This window comes from Eucyclogobius newberryi, unplaced genomic scaffold, assembly GCF_026437365.1.
Source record: "Eucyclogobius newberryi isolate DKJ021-1_F unplaced genomic scaffold, fEucNew1.0.hap1 SCAF_320, whole genome shotgun sequence".
Lineage (NCBI taxonomy): Eukaryota > Metazoa > Chordata > Actinopteri > Gobiiformes > Gobiidae > Eucyclogobius > Eucyclogobius newberryi.
The window spans coordinates 19,696-42,226 of NW_027315969.1; the positions used below are offsets into that span (position 1 = coordinate 19,696).

At 41.5% G+C, this 22,531-nt stretch overlaps 1 protein-coding gene across 1 annotated transcript; it reads left to right on the plus strand.

The window, feature by feature from the left end:
• Positions 1–7,680: 7,680 nt before the first annotated feature.
• On the plus strand, positions 7,681–10,819 carry LOC140375535 (uncharacterized). The gene is made up of 6 exons (XM_072461844.1): positions 7,681–8,495; positions 8,610–8,893; positions 8,983–9,317; positions 9,533–9,952; positions 10,057–10,211; positions 10,323–10,819. Exons 1-6 carry the CDS (start codon positions 7,876–7,878, stop codon positions 10,585–10,587), a joined length of 2,079 nt encoding a protein of 692 aa, XP_072317945.1. The 5' UTR covers positions 7,681–7,875; the 3' UTR covers positions 10,588–10,819.
• The last annotated feature ends 11,712 nt before the right edge of the window (positions 10,820–22,531 follow it).

Genomic DNA, 22,531 nt, shown 5'->3' on the forward strand with positions numbered 1-22,531 from the left:
ACTACAGAGAACTACAGAGAACTACAGATGACTACAGAGAACTACAGAGAACTACATATGACTACAGAGAACTACAGATGACTACAGAGAACTACAGAGGACTAGAGAGAACTACAGAGAACTACAGAGAACTACAGAGAACTACAGAGGACTACAGAGAACTACAGAGAACTACAGATGACTACAGATGACTACAGATAACTACAGAGAACTACATATGACTACAGAGAACTACAGAGGACTACAGATGACTACAGAGAACTACAGAGGACTACAGAGAACTACAGAGAACTACAGAGGACTACAGAGAACTACAGAGGACTACAGATGACTACAGAGGACTACAGAGAACTACAGAGAACTACAGATGACTACAGAGAACTACAGAGGACTACAGATGACTACAGAGAACTACAGAGGACTACAGATGACTACAGAGAACTACAGAGGACTACAGATGACTACAGAGAACTACAGATGACTACAGAGAACTACAGAGAACTACAGAGGACTACAGAGGACTACAGATGACTACAGAGAACTACAGAGGACTACAGATGACTACAGAGAACTACAGAGGACTAGAGAGGACTACAGATGACTACAGAGAACTACAGAGAACTACAGATGACTACAGAGAACTACAGAGGACTACAGATGACTACAGAGAACTACAGATGACTACAGAGAACTACAGAGAACTACAGATGACTACAGAGAACTACAGAGGACTACAGATGACTACAGAGAACTACAGAGAACTACAGAGAACTACAGAGGACTACAGAGGACTACAGAGAACTACAGAGAACTACAGAGGACTACAGAGAACTACAGAGAACTACAGATGACTACAGAGAACTACAGAGAACTACAGAGAACTACACAGAAGTGGAAATGTTACTTAGTACTTTTAAAAGGTTTTTTTAGATCTTGAGAAGTTTATTTTGTTAATTCAAATACAATATTTAACTATATTTAACAATAGACTAAATGTTTATCTCTGTAGATCAACTCTGAAGTTGTGATGCTCATAAACTGAAGCTCAGAGTTGGTGAAATGACACTTGTTTTTCTAAATACATTTCAGTTTATGAGAACAAACGTGTTTGTAATTTCTTTTAATTGATCCAGTAATTGCTTGAAAAACAGCGTAGGCTTTATAAAGCTATTTATTTCTTATATTTTGCATTGTTTTATTTTTTACGTTGTGTTCGGCCCGCGACCCAATTGAGTTTGACCCCCCTGGTCTAGACCAATCAGAGCGCGTGTAGGTGACGTGAACGGGCGAGGTGCCGTGGGTGAGCCCAAATGCCTCGAATAACCTACAGGCGTAAAACTATGATCCATGAGTTTAATAACTGAACATATCATCAAACTGATGACCACCACGGGCCTGAGGGCCGTGGGTCTGAGGGCCTCTGAGGGCCTCTGAGGGCCGTGGGTCTGAGGGCCTCTGAGGGCCTCTGAGGGCCGTGGATCTGAGGGCCGTGGGTCTGAGGGCCGTGTAATAAATGCTATGGAAATGGAATGTTTTGCCAGGTATAAACTAATCGATGTTACGTCCCGTGCTCCACACTCTCTGCTCGCCCGTCCTCAGGTCTTTTACTCGGCTCCCTGAGCTTGGACTATACAGGCCTCTAGTGGCCGGTTGTAAACTCTGCATCCTCACAGTCTGCAAACATATAAACATGATCGATTGACGGACTCAGGCCCGTATCCAACGGCCAGTCTCAGGTTCATAACGTTTGGGCGGGTTCATACTTCCCAACTTATTTACCATCCCGGGGGGAGATAATGCATAAAGAAGCAGAAGATTGTTTTGAGCAGAGGGGGTTGTCTGGGCTGTGACAGCTCTGGATGTGGACTAAAGACAACAGAAAGATGTTACAATGTCTTGGACTCATTTTGGGCCCAAAATCAAGTTATGATTTTGTTCTAATACATTTAGTTGACCAGTACATTCAATATTACCTCCAAGTGCCCATTTTCAGGTTCACTGCTAAAGTTGGTCTTTTCATTTTGTAAATGTCCAGTTACTTCAGTTCAGTCCATTTCATCCATATAATCACCATATAAATGATAAAGGGCTGTGATTTCAGGTACTCTTGAGTCTTGTTTTGTCTTTATATCCAGAAGTTAAAACTGTCTATATCCAGTTAAATCCCATATTATCTTCACTCTCTGGTGGTGGATGTGATCACTGGTCATTTATCTGTGAATTTAAGTCACAGATAGAGCTCCCATTTATATATTTATATATATATATATATATATATATATATATATATATATATATATATATATATATATATATATATATATATATATATATATATATATATATATATATATATATATATATATATATATATATATATATATATATATATATATATATATATATATATATATATATATATATATATATATATATATATATATATATATATATATATATATATATATATATATATATAAAATACAATATATATCTGAGACAGTTCATAGCCACGCTGTAGATCTAAGGTTTTATTCTACTTTTTCCAGTTTTAATAATTTAGGATCAAACGAGGTGTAACCATGAGAAAAGATAATGCTCTTCTGCACATGTGTGTGGCTCTTAAAAGAGCCGTTGTTGTTGTTGTCGTGTTCAGTCAAGTGTCGTTTAACCTCCGAAGCCGTACAGAGTGCGGCCCTGTCTCTTCAGGGCGTACACCACGTCCATGGCGGTCACGGTCTTCCTCTTGGCGTGCTCGGTGTAGGTGACGGCGTCACGGATCACGTTCTCCAGGAAAACCTTGAGCACTCCGCGGGTCTCCTCGTAGATCAGACCGGAGATACGCTTCACGCCGCCGCGGCGAGCCAGACGGCGGATAGCGGGCTTGGTGATGCCCTGGATGTTGTCACGGAGAACTTTGCGGTGGCGCTTGGCGCCTCCTTTACCGAGTCCTTTTCCTCCTTTGCGTTTTTAAACAACTTTATTAAAGTTTCACATGTTTACATAAATTTACAGTGTATACAAAATTTCAGAAGTACATATCTATATACAAATACAATTATAAATTCAAGATGTCCCAGGAAAAGGACGTGTTGAGTGTCCTTCGTCTCTTGAGTTCAGTGATTATCTGTCTGAATACAGTTGAACTGTTAATAAAAGTTTGTTGAAAGATACACTTTGTCCGTGTTTTCCAGATCTGAATTGTACAGATGGAGATGATGAGCTGAAAAAGTTCTGTTCGCTTTGGGGTGAAGGATTCCTGTAAGTGAGCGTACACCACGGAGCAGTAATTCAAGTGGAAATTGAGTCCTATTGTTTTTAGACGGTCCCATATTTCCTTAGTTCTATAACAGTCCATGAGAAGGTGCTCCAGAGTCTCTTCCTCTTCACAATTGGGCATGGGACATAATTTAGTTGTCACATAACAGCTCCACGACACAACAGCTCGCACAGGGAGTCTGTTCACTGCCATTAGCCACCTTTTGTCTCTGATGCTTTGATCAGAGCATTTATTTAGTCGTTTTATTACATTTATAGATTGATTTTCGGTTAATTGTTTAAAAATCAGCATGTCCCCAAAAAGTGTTTCTATTATTAAATTGTACAGCATTTTAGAAGTTAATCCATTAAAATCCAGTTTATGTTTGTCAGTAAAATCACCGTATAGAAGTTTGTAAACGGGGCCTTTACGTGCCCTCCCAATCCGCCTTTTCCACAGTTTGAGGTCCCCCACCCAAGGAGCACCTCGGGCAATGGCCAGAGAAGTGTTTTTTATGAAGGTTATTGTAAATTTAACTTCCAAATTAGTTGCTCCTAAACCGCCGACACTTTTATCTTTAAATAATAAATGTCGTTTTGTCACTTCACGAGTCGTGCCCCAGATGAAGTTTACACACAGTTTAGTTAGATGTTGTACAGTTTGTTTTGGAGGAGGAAAGATTGTAGCTAGGAATATTAGTTTTGAGAGAATAAACATTTTAATTATATTTATTCTTAGTTGGTAAGTCGTCTTTTTGTTTTCCCATTTTTTAAATTCTTCTTTCGTTTGATCAGTTTTTAGTTTCCAGTTTCTGTCAGAGCTGTTGTTGCATATGATTAGTCCTAATACTCTGATTTCTTCTTGAGGGTTTATGTTTATAATGACTTTTCTGTTTTCCTCTCCGATCCAGACGGCTTCAGTTTTATTGAGATTTAGTTTCGCGCCTGAAGCATTTTCATAGATTTTAAGAATTGAGTTTAAGTGTTCTACTTCCGTTTGGTTTTGAATAATCACAGTGATGTCATCTGCATAGGCCATGGCTTTAACTTTAAACGAGTCATGAAGATCTATTCCTTCGATATTTGTACATTTATTGATAGTGGATATTAGTGGATTAATGGCTATAATGTAAAGTGCTGCACTCAGAGGACATCCCTGTTTTACCCCACGACACACATTGAACGATTTAGTTAAAACACCATTTACGTTAATACATACAGTGGATTTAAAGTACAAACATTTGATCATATTAATAAATTCTGTGGGAAAACCATATCTAGACAATACGTTCCATAAATATTCCTGTGACACAAAATCAAAGGCTTTTTTTTGGTCTAGGCCTAAAACATAAAAATTCTGGTCTTCCTTATTTAAATTCAAAACTTCTCTTAAAGTGCATAGATTGTCCCACATGACTCGCCCTTTAATCGCACACGTTTGTTCCTTTTCAATTATTTCTTCGAGTACATCGTTCATTCTCGTTACAATAATTTTTGCCAGTATTTTATAATCAGTATTCATAATTGTTAAGTGCCTGTAGTTACTGATATCACATTTATCTCCTTTTTTATACAATAAATTCATGACCCCTTCGTAGAGAGTGTCCCCCAAACAGCCCCGGGACAGACCCTCATTATACACACGAGTTAAAAGTTCACTTATATCATTTACAAATAATTGATAAAATTCGGAGGAAAGTCCATCTGGACCAGGACATTTTCCTCGATTTAGTTGTAAAATTGCCTGTTTGACTTCTGACTCTTGTATTTCTTGAGTGAGCGGGTTGACGTCCAGGTGGCTGTACGTGGGGACGTCTCTTAATATTGTTTGAACATCGAAATCATTTGGGTTTATTCTTTTGTAGTTTTCTGCACATATTAGTTTTATTGTTTCACGTTTTTCTTTCTCTTCTGAAATAATGGAGCCATTTGGGGCTTGGACAGAAGCAATAAATTTATCTTTTAATTCTTTGGTGTAATTTAAAACAGCTTGATCAATATTTCCGTTATTGTCAATATTTGTTGTTTTAGTTATGTTAAATAATAATTCAGAATTAATATGTTTAATATGAGATTTTATTTCTTTGATCTTAGTTATATCATCATCATTATTATCAGGATTGTGTTTCAGATTTATGTACTCAGTAATTAAATTATCATAATATGCATTTTTTATTTTGTTTAATTCTTTACTTTGATTTTTAAGAAAACGTTTAATCTTGATTTAAACATTTCCCAGAGAGAGATGTAGGAGTTGGTTAAACATTTTAAAGAGATTATTCTATGGATTTCTAGTTTTATTTCATTTATTGCATGTACATTTTGAAAACATTGATTATTAACTTTCCAGTATCCTTTCTGTTCAGACGGGCCGTGAGTGAGTGACGTCTGGACGATCAAGTGGTCAGAGAATTCAGTTAATATTGTTTTGTAGTTAAAAGCTTTAATATTTGAAGAAGTATAAATACGATCAATTGGAGTTTTGGTTTTGGTGTCGAAACGTGTAAAAATCAATATTATTGGGGTACAGTGCTCTGTAAACATCAATTAAATCTTCAGTGACATCTTTTAAAAGTTTTCCCTCTTTGGTCATTTGTGTTGGAGTGTTTGCTATTCTGTCTTTCACGTCTGTCACAGTATTAAAATTACCACATAAAATTACATTATAACTAACAAGTAAACATTCTTTTAACTTCCGGAATAATGTACATTTGCTATTTCTTGCCTGTGCAGTGTAAACATTGATAATTCTATATTTGTTATTTCTATAAAAACAGTCTACCAACAGGAGCCTTCCAGGCATTAGGACCCTTTGTTTTATCATTTCAACGTCATCATTTTTAAAAAATATCCCAACACCATCAGCACTTTCCTCCCCAATGGACACAACAGATTTCCCTTTTTTCCAAAGATTATTGACATCTTCCACGTCATTTGGAGTTTTTAGGCGCAACTCTTGTAAACACAATACATCATAGTTTGTTTTTAACAGGAAGTCTATTTTAGGTTGTCTGTATTTGGTCGACTGGATCCCTCTCAGGTTCCATGTGGCCTCTGAGGCGGAGCTGATCTCAGAGCTCGGGCTCTCACTCGCACTCTCGTATTGCTGCTCATGATCACTTTCAGAAATACTTAGTGAAGACTCCTCACCTTCACCCTGGGGGTCGTGGGAGTCGTCTGAGGATGGTAACGGGGGCATATTTGAGTGCGTAGAGTCGGAGTCATCAATTATTAGTGGTTCAGAGTGTAAATCCTGCTCCGGACAGTTGGAGGGCGGGTCAGGAGGCCGGCTTGGAGATGGTTGTATTTACGTTGGCTCCAGGAGGGAGCTTAGTAGAAGCGGGTCGGGAGCTGGTCTCCGGCGGCTTGGTTTTACCAGGCTGCGCACCGATCACAGGCGGCGGTTTTTTAGGCCGGGCACTGCGTTCAGGCGAATTCACGGTGCCACTGGTCGCAGTCGGCGGCTGTTCGGACCGGTTACTGCGCACAGTGGAGGCGCCTCGAGAGAGCCCTGGCTGGCGCTGCACCTCCGAGCCTCTAGAGGGCGGCAGAGGCGGGCGGGGGTCAGGGTGCTCAGATGTGGAGCTGGGCTTAGGTCTGGGTTGTTTGCTGTGGAGTGGCTTTGTAACAGGCTGCTCTGTGGTCAGATTGGATGGCTGGACTGTTGCGGCTTGTGCATAAGACATCCGGGTGTTATCAGTGTCTGCTTGTGTATTTGTGGACGGTGCTCTGGACTTATTGTAGTGTGAGCTGGGGCAGGTGAAATATGTGTGACCATGTTCCCCACACAGGGAGCACAGAGCTTCAGACTCACAGTCCTTGGCCTTGTGTCCATTATTCCCACATCTCCAGCACTTCACCAGTGGACATTGTCTCACCTGATGGTCGAGGGACTGACAGATGAAGCAGGAGTTGATCTGTCCGGGGTAGATGATGCGGCCGTTGTAGGGACCGAGTGAGATGGAGTTAGGAATATTAACATACTGTCCATTAGTCTTTCAACAGTTTAACTTTATATTTACGTATTCCGTAACATATGCCAAATTTATCCACAGAATTTTGGGCGCACCCAGAACTGTCCAGGGTTCTGACTGAACATTTCCTCCTTTGCCGCGTCCACTCATGTTTACTGTTTCGTAGTAGAAGAGTCGGATGTGGCACCAGTGGCCGCTCTATGGGATTTAAACTGCTTTTCCGAACGTAGGTGAAGACAGTCTGTGGCGGGGCAGTTCTTCCACCAATAGGAACGGGCGAAGGGGAGATGTCCCGGAACAAACAATACTTTTGCTTTTTTCGACAATGCACTGTTCACAGCATAAATTAACTTCACATTAATATTAATATGCTGAACTGTGTTACCGGCCTGGCTGACCCTTTAAGAGAGAGCGGGGCATTGTGGGTAACCGGAAGTGTGCTGTTGTTTTTGGTCGTGTTTTTCGGCGCGCGTATTACTATCACAGTGTACGCCTCATTATAAACGTGTTACCTAATTTCCATATGAACTGCTGCAGCGCTTTTGTTATTTTTCGACCAATCAGCTGCACAAAGCGATACACATGGCTACTTATTCTGGCTCACGCTCTGGCTTTAGCACTACTATAGAAGCATTGAACCGAGATGGATCAAGCAAGCTGTATTGCAGAGGAGCTCAAACGTGGTTCTCACAGCACAACTCTGTGGGAGTACTTCTGCGACAAGCCGGATGCTTCAGGTTATCCAGATGGTAATCTAACTTCTGAATCTGAAGATGAGTGCACGGATGATGAGAGCGATTTCATCAAACTGGAGAACATCCCTAATCTACAGCTGACCTTAGACGACGACGAAGACGAGGAAGAAACTTTCGGCCTCGCAGCAGAGGCGCTGGAGCGTGACATATCAGACGCTATCTCTACTGTAACATTTGAAGGGGAGAAAGACGAAATGGAGAAAATCCGTAACTTTGACTGCAAATGCTACGCAAGAAGAAAGGAGGAGTCTCTCCTCGGGAGACATTCGTGTAGCGACAGACTTTCCCCAGAGCTTATGTACAACCTAAGGAGTGATTCTTTAGCAGCCGCAAAAGAGTGGCAGGACATGCGAATCATTGGACATCTTGAGGCAAACAGACGTACAGTAGCTACTTCGGAGATGACCACATCCACCAACAAGCCTCAGGTGAAAAGAAAGTGCCCCCGGACCACGTATTTCATCGGAGGCAATGAAGTCTGCAGAAATACTTTCCTGTTCCTCATGGCGTAAGTAGTCATAAGATACATTGCAATCCCTGCTACATGCTAAAATGATATGCACATCTAAACTATGCTGTTGGCATGACTCATTATGTGAAACTTCTTTGTTTTCCTTTTCAGAATTGGCAAAGACACCCTGACTGATATAACTAAACACTATGAGGACAATGGGGCGAGACCACGGTTTTTGAGGAAGAAGCGCTCTCAGCCACATAAAGCCAGGTTCATCAGCCGCAAAGTAATCCACACAGTTGTGGATTTCATCAAAAACTATGCAGAAGTCCATTCCATCATGTTGCCGGGCCGACATCCGGGCCATAAGGACTGGCATGTGAAGTTGCTCCCAACCCATGTGACTAAGGCCTCAGTTTGGCGTCTCTACATGAAGTCTGCTAAGGAGCTTGGTAAGTGTAAAACATTATTTCAGTGATTTTCATGAGTTAATGATTAGCAATTACAGTTTAATTAACCATAAGCAACATCTGTTTTTCAGGTGAGCCTGTAGTTTGTAAATCAAGCTTCAGATCACTGTGGAACCAGCTTCTCCCACACATCAGAAGCTGCAGGCCACGTGCAGATCTCTGTTGGCGGTGTCAGAGCAACAACGAGCAGCTGATACAAAGTGCAAACTTTCCAGATGAAAGAAAATCTGAAGTGGTCCAGAAGCAAGTGCATCATCTTGCCCTTGTGCAAAATGAGAGGACTTTCTACAACTCTTTGATTGCTGCCTGCAGACAGACAACAGAATCTAATGTGCTGTCTTTCGGACCCTCACCGCCAGCAAGCAAAGACATCAGGATGCATTACAGCTTCGACTTTGCACAGCAGGTACTATTTATCACACATCATTTACTTCACTTTATTAAATGTCCCCTAGAAGGGTGATTTTGTCACTGTACAATAAAAGTGCTCAGAGAATAAGTCGCAGAATAATAGTGCAAATGCAGAATCACAACTATATTAGACAGTTACTGTATGAATAAACACAAATGTCTTAATCAAATGTCACATGTCTTAATCTAATCTCTCTCTGTCTTCTACAGATGCACTTTCCCTCAAACCCTCTGCAGCCGGGGCCAATGTATTTCCTGTCTCCACGACAATGTGGCCTTTTTGGTGTCTCCTGTGAAGGGATGCAGAAGCAGGTCAATTTCCTGATCGATGAAGGCATGTCGTCAAGTAAGGGAAGCAATGAAGTCATAAGCTACATGCATCATTTCTTCAACAACTTTGGTGTTGGAGAAAAATACGTGGATCTTCATTGTGACAACTGCAGTGGCCAAAACAAAAACAGTTTCATGTTGTGGTATGCTGCCTGGCGTGTTGGACACAAGCTTCACCACACAATGGACATCCACTTCCCCATTGCTGGACACACCAAATTCTCCCCTGATTGTGGCTTTGGACTTATCAAGCGAGCATACATGAAGACCAGGGTCGACACTCTGGAAGACATCGCTCAGGTTAGTTTATATTATTTGACTACTATAATGTGTAAACATTAGCCTGGCAAAACTTATTTTTCTTCTGTTCTCATTTTTTTTACATTTGTCGCTCTTGTCATCAGGTAGTGGAAAACAGCTCTCCTGAGTCTCACCTCAATATCCCACAGCTTGTTGGAACGGCGGATGGCAAAGTGTTTGTCAAGAACTTGGACTGGCAGAAGCATCTGAGTCCCTTCTTCAGACGGCTTCCAAAGATCAAGAGTTATCAGCACTTCAGGTGTTTATATTGAAACTCTCATATTGTGTTCATATAAAATTAATTGGTTAATGATGGTGTTTTATGATAAATAGTTTGCTATTTCTTAAATGTCCTGTTAATTGTTTACAGCTTTGATGCCGAGAGACCAGGTGTGGTGCTTGCAAAAAGTCACTGTGAAGCAGAACCTGTGGAATTTCAGCTACTGCGCAATTCAGCTGATCTGCCTCCGGTTGACTGTCTTCCTGTCCTGGTCCCACCTGGACTGAACTTTGACAGGCAGACCTATCTGCATGAAAAAATCAGGCCTTTCTGTGCTGACCAGGCTAAAGACATCACATGCCCAGCTCCAAGAGTCACTACAGAGAAGAATATGCGGAAGAGGATGCGGATGTGATCTCTGATGTAATTGGACTCTCCTTCACAACCTCTTGCTTGCTATGTTAGCCCTTATGCACAGCCTCTCCCTCCAACAGCCTGGACTAAATTCACTTTACTCTAGTTCTGACTTATTGTGTTGCCTCCAAAGTCTACTGACTTAAAACTGCACTGTGTATTAATGCATGTTATTCAATCAAAGCATTTCCATTTTAATAAAGTACCTTGTAATTCTGATTCAAGTCCTAATGAAAATAACACTACATCAATATTAACAACACTACAATTCTTGAGTCTTCAGTGACACCTGTAGAGGGAAGAACTACAGATACCAGATGTCAGTGTGACTAATGACAGTAGTCACAGTTTACACTGACTAACTGTTCAAACCTATAATGTACTCACGGTCTTCAGAGGTGGAACAGACTTCTCTGGCCACTAGGAGTTTGAGTCTTTGGTAGTGACTGTGCTTGGATGAATGCCTCTGTATTTGTACTTTATCACCCAGAGAATCACTGGCTCTATCACTGCTGCCCTGGTCCTTTCACCTGCACAGAGCCTTTTGCTTGGAACATGTTGCAGAAAAACTGAACATGGACAGTATTCCTGTCCATTAGAGACGGCCTCGATCATGTCCAGAATATGAATAATCTGTGATCGATCAAGTTATTAATTTAAAGTAATCCCAAGGGACCCCTCAAATAAAGATGAAGAAATAGAATAAGAAGCTTTGTGTTACGTGTACGTGGCCCATTCTGAGCAGTATATTTAGAGTCCTGTATATTCTATTTATTCTAGACTTAGTAATTTGAATTGAAAAAAAATAATTCTAGCTATTTTGATCAATTAAACAGTTCTCTAAAAAAACGTCAGTCAAATCCTCTGAGATCACTTTTAAAAGTTTACCTTCATCATTATCAATCTTATACATTCAAGTCTGCAGCGTGTGTGAAACTTACTCTGTTCTGCCACAAGAGGGCGACATCCACCAGACCCTCTGCAAATGTCCTCAATAAGACCACAAAATATGACAATCACCATTTGATTCGGCACAATTATCAAATCGCAAAGGCTGACATTATTTAGATGGAATTTTATCTTCAAACAACAAAATGTCTCAATCTACAGTCAAATCTGAATCTAACTTACTGCAGCGAAACAACAATAGAACAGACATTTCTGATTCAAACCACAAGGAGGCGCAGACAGAAGGTGAAGATGTTTTTGATGAGCACGATCCAGATCTCATGTTTTAGACCTAAACTGTCTCTTCTGCTGTAAACATATTCTAAATTATATGTGTGAGTGAATTCAGCAAATTCAAAGTCGACAAAAAATATCCCTTTTTCCCTCCAATAAAGGGATAAAACAATCAACTTCATTAAATACATTTTAATTGTTTCGGATTTGAGTGACACTATTGAATCACTGAAAATGTGCAGTATAGAAATAAACACATGGCATAAGAAAAAAAAAACTTTTTGGCGTACAGCTCCTACCAATAAATCCACCTTTACAAAATATATATAAACTAGATATTGTGCAATGGTTGAAGCCATTGAGAGTGTCTGCATTCTTGCATAAAAGTACTACATGTGTAGTAAAGACTTTATTCTTGTTCGGCTCGAGCCATGGAATGAGCATTGAGGATGAGGAGGAAGAGGATGTTATAACGTGCTTTGAACTCATGGGCTTTGAAACACCAAAGTAATGGAAGGCGATGTAACGCTTGGAAACCAACCGCCATAAAACAACAACAACAACAAAACTGAAAGGATCAGGATCATTGCTAAAGCTACAGGAAGATTCCTTGGAACAAAAGAGCTGGATTGGGCAGAAATAAAAAACAGGCTAAAGGTGCTAAATGGGAGTCGGAGTGATGGAGGTTCTACTTTTGGGGAGTCAGAGTGATCAGAGTGAAGAACTGGGCGTGGTCTCCTGTCCTCGCCCAGTCTCGTAGATGCACGGCTGCCAAGCAACGACATCAGTGGAAATATCAAAGCCTAAAGAATAAAGCTGTGGCAGAAGCACCGAACGTCAAAGGAGAGGAAGATGAAGGAGTCAGTCCTGGAATAAAGCCGGTCGGACTCTGACAAATGAAGTCGAAAGAATAAAGTCTGGCGGTGATGCAACACTTGGATACCAACCGCCAAAAAAACAACAACAACAACAACATGTAGTTTAGTTGTGACACGTGTGTCAGAGTACTACATGAGTTGTTGAACATTTTCAATATTTGCTGATATATATTCGGCCTGCCGCCCGTCCATGTTTTCTGCTGCGTTTTGTGACATACCAAACGACGCTCAGTAATTCACAGATTGCGTAGTTTGCGACTCAAATAGTAGTTTGTCCTGACAAATTGCAAGATCGTGCTGAACGCAGACCTGAGCAGGGAGAAAGAGAGAGCCTCTGTGACCCGGCTGCACCCCCTCCTCCCTGTAGAGACGCTTAGCATTAGCAATTTACTTTTGCAAATACTGAAAAATATTCTGGTATGTAAAAAATGTCTAAAGCAACAGCCCCTAAGACGGTGAAAGTGTGAAGGAGCTGAAACGCGTCAAAAAACCTACAATGAACATATAGTGTCTGTTTATGATAATCATAATAATATGATAATCATAAGCAGACACTCATTATAATACATTTGTGACATATTCCAGTGTCATTCTGAACGAGGTCGTAAAACGTGCGGATATTTATATTTTTTATGAAAGAAACTTGAGCCGGTCGAAGTGTTTAGCGTCGCGTCTGTAAAGATTCCACCTGTCACATATAAAGTGTTAAACATGTGTCACATATAAAGTGTTAAACACGTGTCACATATAAAGTGTTAAACATGTGTCACATATAAAGTGTTAAACATGTGTCACATATAAAGTGTTAAACATGTGTCACATATAAAGTGTTAAACATGTGTCACATATAAAGTGTTAAACACGTGTCACATATAAAGTGTTAAACATGTGTCACATATAAAGTGTTTAACACTTTATATGTGACACATGTTTAACATGTGTCACATATAAAGTGTTAAACATGTGTCACATATAAACTGTTAAACACGTGTCACATATAAAGTGTTAAACATGTGTCACATATAAAGTGTTAAACACGTGTCACATATAAAGTGTTAAACACGTGTCACATATAAAGTGTTAAACACGTGTCACATATAAAGTGTTAAACATGTGTCACATATAAAGTGTTAAACACGTGTCACATATAAAGTGTTAAACATGTGTCACATATAAAGTGTTAAACATGCCCCGTGTGGTGAGGAGGTGCTCTGCTGAGAGCGAGGAGACTCTGAGGGACTGCTTCAGCACCACTGTCTGGACTGAGCTCTATGGCCCACATGGGGAGGACATCAGCACCATCACAGAGCATCAGGACTACATCAACTTCTGTTTTGAGAACACTGTTCCCTCCGGACGGTGTTTTCCATACAACAAGCCGCGGAACATGAGCCTGAAGCTGAGGGTGGTACCACAGGTCTGAAGACCTCTTGTCTGGTACCTGTGCCCAAGACACCACACGCCAAAGACCTCAACAGCTTCAGGCCGGTGGGTCTCACGTCCTGATGAAGACACTGGATCTGGTCCTGGACCACCTCCGCTCCACCGTGAGCCCAGCCATGGACCCGCTGCAGTTTGCATATCGGCCTGACATCGGAGTGGAGGACGCCGTCATCTCCTGCTGCACCGCTCTCTCTCTCACCTGGAGAAGCCTGGCAGCTCTGTGAGGATCCTGTTCTTTCATCTCTCCAGCGCCTTCAACACCATCAGCTCCTGAGGGACAAGCTGGAGACGGCTGGTGTGGAGTACGACCTGCAGAGTGGATCCTGGACGACCTCACAGACCGACCCCAGTTTGTGAGAGCCCGGGACTGTGTGTCTGACACTCGGACCTGCAGTGTGGGACCTGCAGTGTGGGGGCCCTGCAGTGTGGGGGCGCCCCAGGGCACCATCCTTGCGCCCTTTCTCTTCACCCTCTACACTGCAGACCTCAGACACGACACGGACAGCTGTGTCCTGCAGAAGTTCTCTGACCACTCTGCCATCATCGGACTCATCACGGACGATGATGATGTGGAGGACAGAGGACTGGAGCAGGACTTTGTGGACTGGTGTCAGCGGAACCACCTCCTCATCAACGCGGGGAAGACCAAGGAGATGGTGGTGGACTTCCACAGAGGCCACGCCCCCCTCACCAGAGAACATCCAGGGACGGGACATTGAGAGAGTGACTCATACAAGGACCTGGTGTTCATCTGAACCACAAACTGGACTGGACTCATAACACAGACTGTACAGGAAGAGCCAGAGTGGGCTCTACCTCCTGAGGAGACTCAGGTCTTTTGGAGTGACAGGGCCACTCCTGACAGGGCCACTCCTGAAGACCTTCTCTGACTCTGTGGTGCATCAGCTCCTGTAGGTGTGGTCTGCTGGAGCAGCAGCATCACAGAGAGGGAGAGGAAGAAGCTGGACAAAGCTCCGTCCTGGGCTGTCCTTTGGACTCGGTGCAGGAGGTGGGGGACAGAAGGGTCCTGGCTAAACTCACATCTATGCTGGACCATGAGTGTCGCCCCCTGCAGGACACTCTGCCCCCTGCAGGACACTCTGTCCACTCTGGAGAGCACCTTCAGTGACTGATCCACCCTCGCTGTGTGAAGGAGACGTTTCACAGTCTGTCCTTCTGCTGCTGTCACACTCTTCAACACACACTGTCATACCCATGTGCAATACTGTCATACCCATGTGCAATACTGTCATACACATGTGCAATACTGTCATACCCATGTGCAATACTGTCACACCCATGTGCAATACTGTCATACCCATGTGCAATACTGTCACACCCATGTGCAATACTGTCATACCCATGTGCAATACGGTCACACCCATGTGCAATACGGTCACACCCATGTGCAATACTGTCATACTCATGTGCAATACTGTCACACCCATGTGCAATACTGTCATACCCATGTGCAATACTGTCAGACCCATGTGCAATACTGTCACACCCATGTGCAATACTGTCATACCCATGTGCAATACTGTCACACCCATGTGCAATACTGACATACTCATGTGCAATACTGTCATACCCATGTGCAATACTGTCACACCCATGTGCAATACTATCATACCCATGTGCAATCCTGTCATACCCATGTCCAATCCTGTCATACCCATGTGCAATACTGTCACACCCATGTGCAATACTGACATACTCATGTGCAATACTGTCATACCCATGTGCAATACTGTCACACCCATGTGCAATACTATCATACCCATGTGCAATCCTGTCATACCCATGTCCAATCCTGTCATACCCATGTGCAATACTGACATACCCATGTGCAATACTGTCATACCCATGTGCAATACTGTCATACCCATGTGCAATACTGTCATACCCATGTGCAATGCTGTCATACCCATGTGCAATACTGTCATACCCATGTGCATATAACTGATGTAAATAAGAGTGTTTACTTTACCATTATTATTAGTATTATTTGTCTAATGCCAGCTATTATTATTATTATTATTATTATTATTATTGAGATTTTTTATAAGAGATCTTCTACTGAGAGTGTTTTTCAAACTTTCTATAAGTTATTTGTTCTTTTCTTCTGTATCTACCTCTGTATCTACCTGCGTTGCATCAATGGAATTTCCCCATGTGGGACAATAAAGGATTATCTTATCTTATCTTATCTTATCTTATCTTATTTTATCTTTATTTTTATTTTCTTCCCTCCATTCCCTATTAAGATATGAGAGGACCTGTTTACAGGAGTTTTGTTAATAAGAGTTTTTTTTTTTTTCTTTATAAGAATTCTTCTATTAAGAGTGTTTTTTTTTAACTTCCTATAAGTTTTCTGTTCTTTACCCCTGTATCTACTGCGTTGCAACATCAAAATTTCCCCATGTGTGGACAATAAAGGCTTATCTTACCTTATCTTATGTGGGACAGAGCATGAAAGACTGTGGCATGTTTACAGCGTCATGAACATGCTCCGCCCACCAACTCACACTCATGAACATGCTCCGCCCACCAACTCACTCATGAACATGCTCCGCCCACCAACTCACACTCATGAACATGCTCCGCCCACCAACTCACTCATGAACATGCTCCGCCCACCAACTCACACTCATGAACATGCTCCGCCCACCAACTCACACTCATGAACATGCTCCGCCCACCAACTCACTCATGAACATGCTCCGCCCACCAACTCACACTCATGAACATGCTCCGCCCACCAACTCACTCATGAACATGCTCCGCCCACCAACTCACACTCATGAACATGCTCCGCCCACCAACTCACACTCATGAACATGCTCCGCCCACCAACTCACACTCATGAACATGCTACGTCTGAGTAAAGTTTTGTGTAAATCCACCTAATAAAACCGAAGTAATGATCATTTCAATTCCATTAAAAATGTGCGGAAAAATATGCACTCTTTTATGCGCGCGTTGCATTTATTATAATAACTTTGTCGTCTTTTGTGAGAAAAAGGATCTGAAAAAAACGTTAGCTTGTGCTAACCCGGATGTTCAGGACGCACACGAGTAATGTAAACATTAGTCACATGACAAATAGTCAAAGAGGAAGAACGAACGAGAGGAATCATGCTGTTTTTGAGTAGTTTTGAAGAGTTTTAGTATTTCAAGTATTTCATTGCCAGTAATATAGTTGTTGTGAAGCAAAATGAGGGGCACACTTCATGTTGATCAAGTTTAGACCTGGTTTAGACCTGGTTTAGACCTGGTTTAGACCTGCTTTAGTCCTGGTTTAGACCTGGTTTAGTCCTGGTTTAGTCCTGGTTTAGTCCTGGTTTAGACCTGGTTTAGACCTGGTTTAGACCTGGTTTAGTCCTGGTTTAGACCTGGTTTAGTCCTGGTTTAGACCTGGTTTAGACCTGGTTTAGACCTGGTTTAGTCCTGGTTTAGTCCTGGTTTAGTCCTGGTTTAGACCTGGTTTAGTCCTGGTTTAGTCCTGGTTTAGTCCTGGTTTAGACCTGGTTTAGACCTGGTTTAGACCTGGTTTAGTCCTGGTTTAGACCTGGTTTAGTCCTGGTTTAGACCTGGTTTAGACCTGGTTTAGACCTGGTTTAGTCCTGGTTTAGTCCTGGTTTAGTCCTGGTTTAGACCTGGTTTAGTCCTGGTTTAGTCCTGGTTTAGTCCTGGTTTAGTCCTGGTTTAGTCCTGGTTTAGAGCTCCTTCTGAACATCACTCACATGGAAGTACAAGGCCTGTGATGTGGCTCTCTGTCATTTTGGACAGAAACTGTTGTAGCACAAATAGAAAAACGCCTGTGGATTTAGCAACTTTTTATTGTAAATAGTTGTTTATTGCTTGTATATATCACAAGAATACTTTTATATGTTCATATTTGCACCTTGTGGTTCACTTTGAACCTTTTTAAACGCTTGGTTGAGCATGTTTGAGGGTTTTATAATGAAAAAAACATAATTTTTCTAGACTTTGTGTTTTCTGTGTGTGTTTAGGTCCAGTATGTTGAAATAGTATGTCAAAGTGAAAAACTAACTGAACATATTGATGAGGTTGTGCTGGAAAAAAGATACCCAACATTGGTCTGGTAAACATTTCTTAATGTAGTATATCAGGGCAAAATTGAAGGTACCCAAGAACGGCCAAAAAAGCTTCGGACCCCGAAGGGTTAAAGTATATTTAGCAACGTTAACTGAAGAAATACACTAAATGTCAGGAAAACTATTTAATGACAACAATGAAGAAGCACTGCAGACATACAAACCGTGTAAGAGAAGGCAGGTAAATAACACAACAGTTATGGTAAAATAACACAACAGTTATGTTAAAATAACACAACAGTTATGTTAAAATAACACAACAGTTATGTTAAAATAACACAACAGTTATGTTAAAATAACACAACAGTTATGTTAAAATAACACAACAGTTGTGTTAAAATAACACAACAGTTATCCTTAACACAGACAATAACAGTAGAGAACAAACCTGGAAGTGTGAGCTAAAGCTGGTACATTCTACATCACAATTATCTCTAACACAGATACTGTACTGCTCTCAGATCTGCTCTCTACGCGTTGAATAGTTGTGTATTTGAAACGCAGATCAAGACAGCTTACAATGATTTACAATTGTGGTGTGAAAAGTTCGAATGAAACTGAAAAACAAACATAAATAAGTCTACATTAGCATCATAAGTGTATCGACAAATACACCAGGAAGTAGCCAGCGCCACAAAATGCTAAACATGATGCTTATTATGTCGTAAATACGTGTGAATAAAGTTATGGTCGGCACCAGATCATCATGCATGGATCTATTATAATATCTGGATAGGGCGTGGCTCGCTGCAGCATGTCGCAGACTCCCCCAGTGGCCATTTTGTATTGTTTTATTTTGTACATAATATTTGGCCCACGATTTGAAAAAGAGTTTGGTTTGATGGAAACTGTGGCTCATGCAACTTATTCTATATTTTCAAGGCCTGAGGCGAAACTTAACCTCCTTAAACGCTCCACGTGTGTTTGTGTTTAATGGTGAGTCAGTTCAGGTGTAAAGAGAACTACAGAGAACTACAGAGAACTACAGATGACTACAGAGAACTACAGAGAACTACAGAGAACTACAGATGACTACAGAGAACTACAGAGAACTACAGAGAACTACAGAGAACTACAGATGACTACAGAGAACTACAGAGGACTACAGAGGACTACAGAGAACTACAGAGGACTACAGAGAACTACAGAGGACTACAGAGGACTACAGAGGACTACAGAGAACTACAGAGAACTACAGAGAACTACAGATGACTACAGAGAACTACAGATAACTACAGAGAACTACAGAGAACTACAGATGACTACAGAGAACTACAGAGGACTACAGAGGACTACAGAGAACTACAGAGGACTACAGAGAACTACAGATAACTACAGAGAACTACAGAGGACTACAGAGAACTACAGAGGACTACAGAGGACTACAGAGAACTACAGAGAACTACAGATGACTACAGAGAACTACAGAGGACTACAGAGGACTACAGATGACTACAGAGAACTACAGAGAACTACAGAGAACTACAGAGAACTACAGAGGAATACAGAGAACTACAGAGAACTACAGAGGACTACAGAGAACTACAGAGGACTACAGAGGACTACAGAGAACTACAAAGGACTACAGATGATACAGAGAACTACAGAGAACTACAGAGGACTACAGATGACTACAGAGAACTACAGAGAACTACAGAGGACTACAGAGAACTACAGAGGACTACAGAGAACTACAGAGAACTACAGAGAACTACAGAGGACTACAGAGAACTACAGAGAACTACAGAGAACTACAGAGGACTACAGAGAACTACAGAGAACTACAGATGACTACAGAGAACTACAGAGAACTACAGAGAACTACAGATAACTACATATGACTACAGAGAACTACAGAGGACTACAGAGAACTACAGAGGACTACAGAGGACTACAGAGAACTACAGAGGACTACAGAGAACTACAGAGAACTACATAGGACTACAGATGACTACAGCGAACTACAGAGGACTACAGAGAACTACAGAGGACTACAGAGAACTACAGAGAACTACAGAGAACTACAGAGAACTACAGATGACTACAGAGAACTACAGAGAACTACAGAGAACTACATATGACTACAGAGAACTACAGATGACTACAGAGAACTACAGAGGACTAGAGAGAACTACAGAGAACTACAGAGAACTACAGCGAACTACAGAGGACTACAGAGAACTACAGAGAACTACAGAGAACTACAGATGACTACAGATAACTACAGAGAACTACATATGACTACAGAGAACTACAGAGGACTACAGATGACTACAGAGAACTACAGAGGACTACAGAGAACTACAGAGAACTACAGAGGACTACAGAGAACTACAGAGGACTACAGATGACTACAGAGGACTACAGAGAACTACAGAGAACTACAGATGACTACAGAGAACTACAGAGGACTACAGATGACTACAGAGAACTACAGATGACTACAGAGAACTACAGAGAACTACAGAGGACTACAGAGGACTACAGATGACTACAGAGAACTACAGAGGACTACAGATGACTACAGAGAACTACAGAGGACTAGAGAGGACTACAGATGACTACAGAGAACTACAGAGAACTACAGATGACTACAGAGAACTACAGAGGACTACAGATGACTACAGAGAACTACAGATGACTACAGAGAACTACAGAGAACTACAGATGACTACAGAGAACTACAGAGGACTACAGATGACTACAGAGAACTACAGAGAACTACAGAGAACTACAGAGGACTACAGAGGACTACAGATGACTACAGAGAACTACAGAGAACTACAGAGGACTACAGAGAACTACAGAGAACTACAGATGACTACAGAGAACTACAGAGAACTACAGAGAACTACACAGAAGTGGAAATGTTACTTAGTACTTTTAAAAGGTTTTTTTAGATCTTGAGAAGTTTATTTTGTTAATTCAAATACAATATTTAACTATATTTAACAATAGACTAAATGTTTATCTCTGTAGATCAACTCTGAAGTTGTGATGCTCATAAACTGAAGCTCAGAGTTGGTGAAATGACACTTGTTTTTCTAAATACATTTCAGTTTATGAGAACAAACGTGTTTGTAATTTCTTTTAATTGAGCCAGTAATTGCTTGAAAAACAGCGTAGGCTTTATAAAGCTATTTATTTCTTATATTTTGTATTGTTTTATTTTTTACGTTGTGTTCGGCCCGCGACCCAATTGAGTTTGACCCCCCTGGTCTAGACCAATCAGAGCGCGTGTAGGTGACGTGAACGGGCGAGGTGCCGTGGGTGAGCCCAAATGCCTCGAATAACCTACAGGCGTAAAACTATGATCCATGAGTTTAATAACTGAACATATCATCAAACTGATGACCACCACGGGCCTGAGGGCCGTGGGTCTGAGGGCCTCTGAGGGCCTCTGAGGGCCGTGGGTCTGAGGGCCTCTGCGGGCCGTGGGTCTGAGGGCCTCTGAGGGCCTCTGAGGGCCGTGGATCTGAGGGCCGTGGGTCTGAGGGCCGTGTAATAAATGCTATGGAAATGGAATGTTTTGCCAGGTATAAACTAATCGATGTTACGTCCCGTGCTCCACACTCTCTGCTCGCCCGTCCTCAGGTCTTTTACTCGGCTCCCTGAGCTTGGACTATACAGGCCTCTAGTGGCCGGTTGTAAACTCTGCATCCTCACAGTCTGCAAACATATAAACATGATCGATTGACGGACTCAGGCCCGTATCCAACGGCCAGTCTCAGGTTCATAACGTTTGGGCGGGTTCATACTTCCCAACTTATTTACCATCCCGGGGGGAGATAATGCATAAAGAAGCAGAAGATTGTTTTGAGCAGAGGGGGTTGTCTGGGCTGTGACAGCTCTGGATGTGGACTAAAGACAACAGAAAGATGTTACAATGTCTTGGACTCATTTTGGGCCCAAAATCAAGTTATGATTTTGTTCTAATACATTTAGTTGACCAGTACATTCAATATTACCTCCAAGTGCCCATTTTCAGGTTCACTGCTAAAGTTGGTCTTTTCATTTTGTAAATGTCCAGTTACTTCAGTTCAGTCCATTTCATCCATATAATCACCATATAAATGATAAAGGGCTGTGATTTCAGGTACTCTTGAGTCTTGTTTTGTCTTTATATCCAGAAGTTAAAACTGTCTAAATCCAGTTAAATCCCATATTATCTTCACTCTCTGGTGGTGGATGTGATCACTGGTCATTTATCTGTGAATTTAAGTCACAGATAGAGCTCCCATTTATATATATATATATATATATATAAAATACAACATATATCTGAGACAGTTCATAGCCACGCTGTAGATCTACGGTTTTA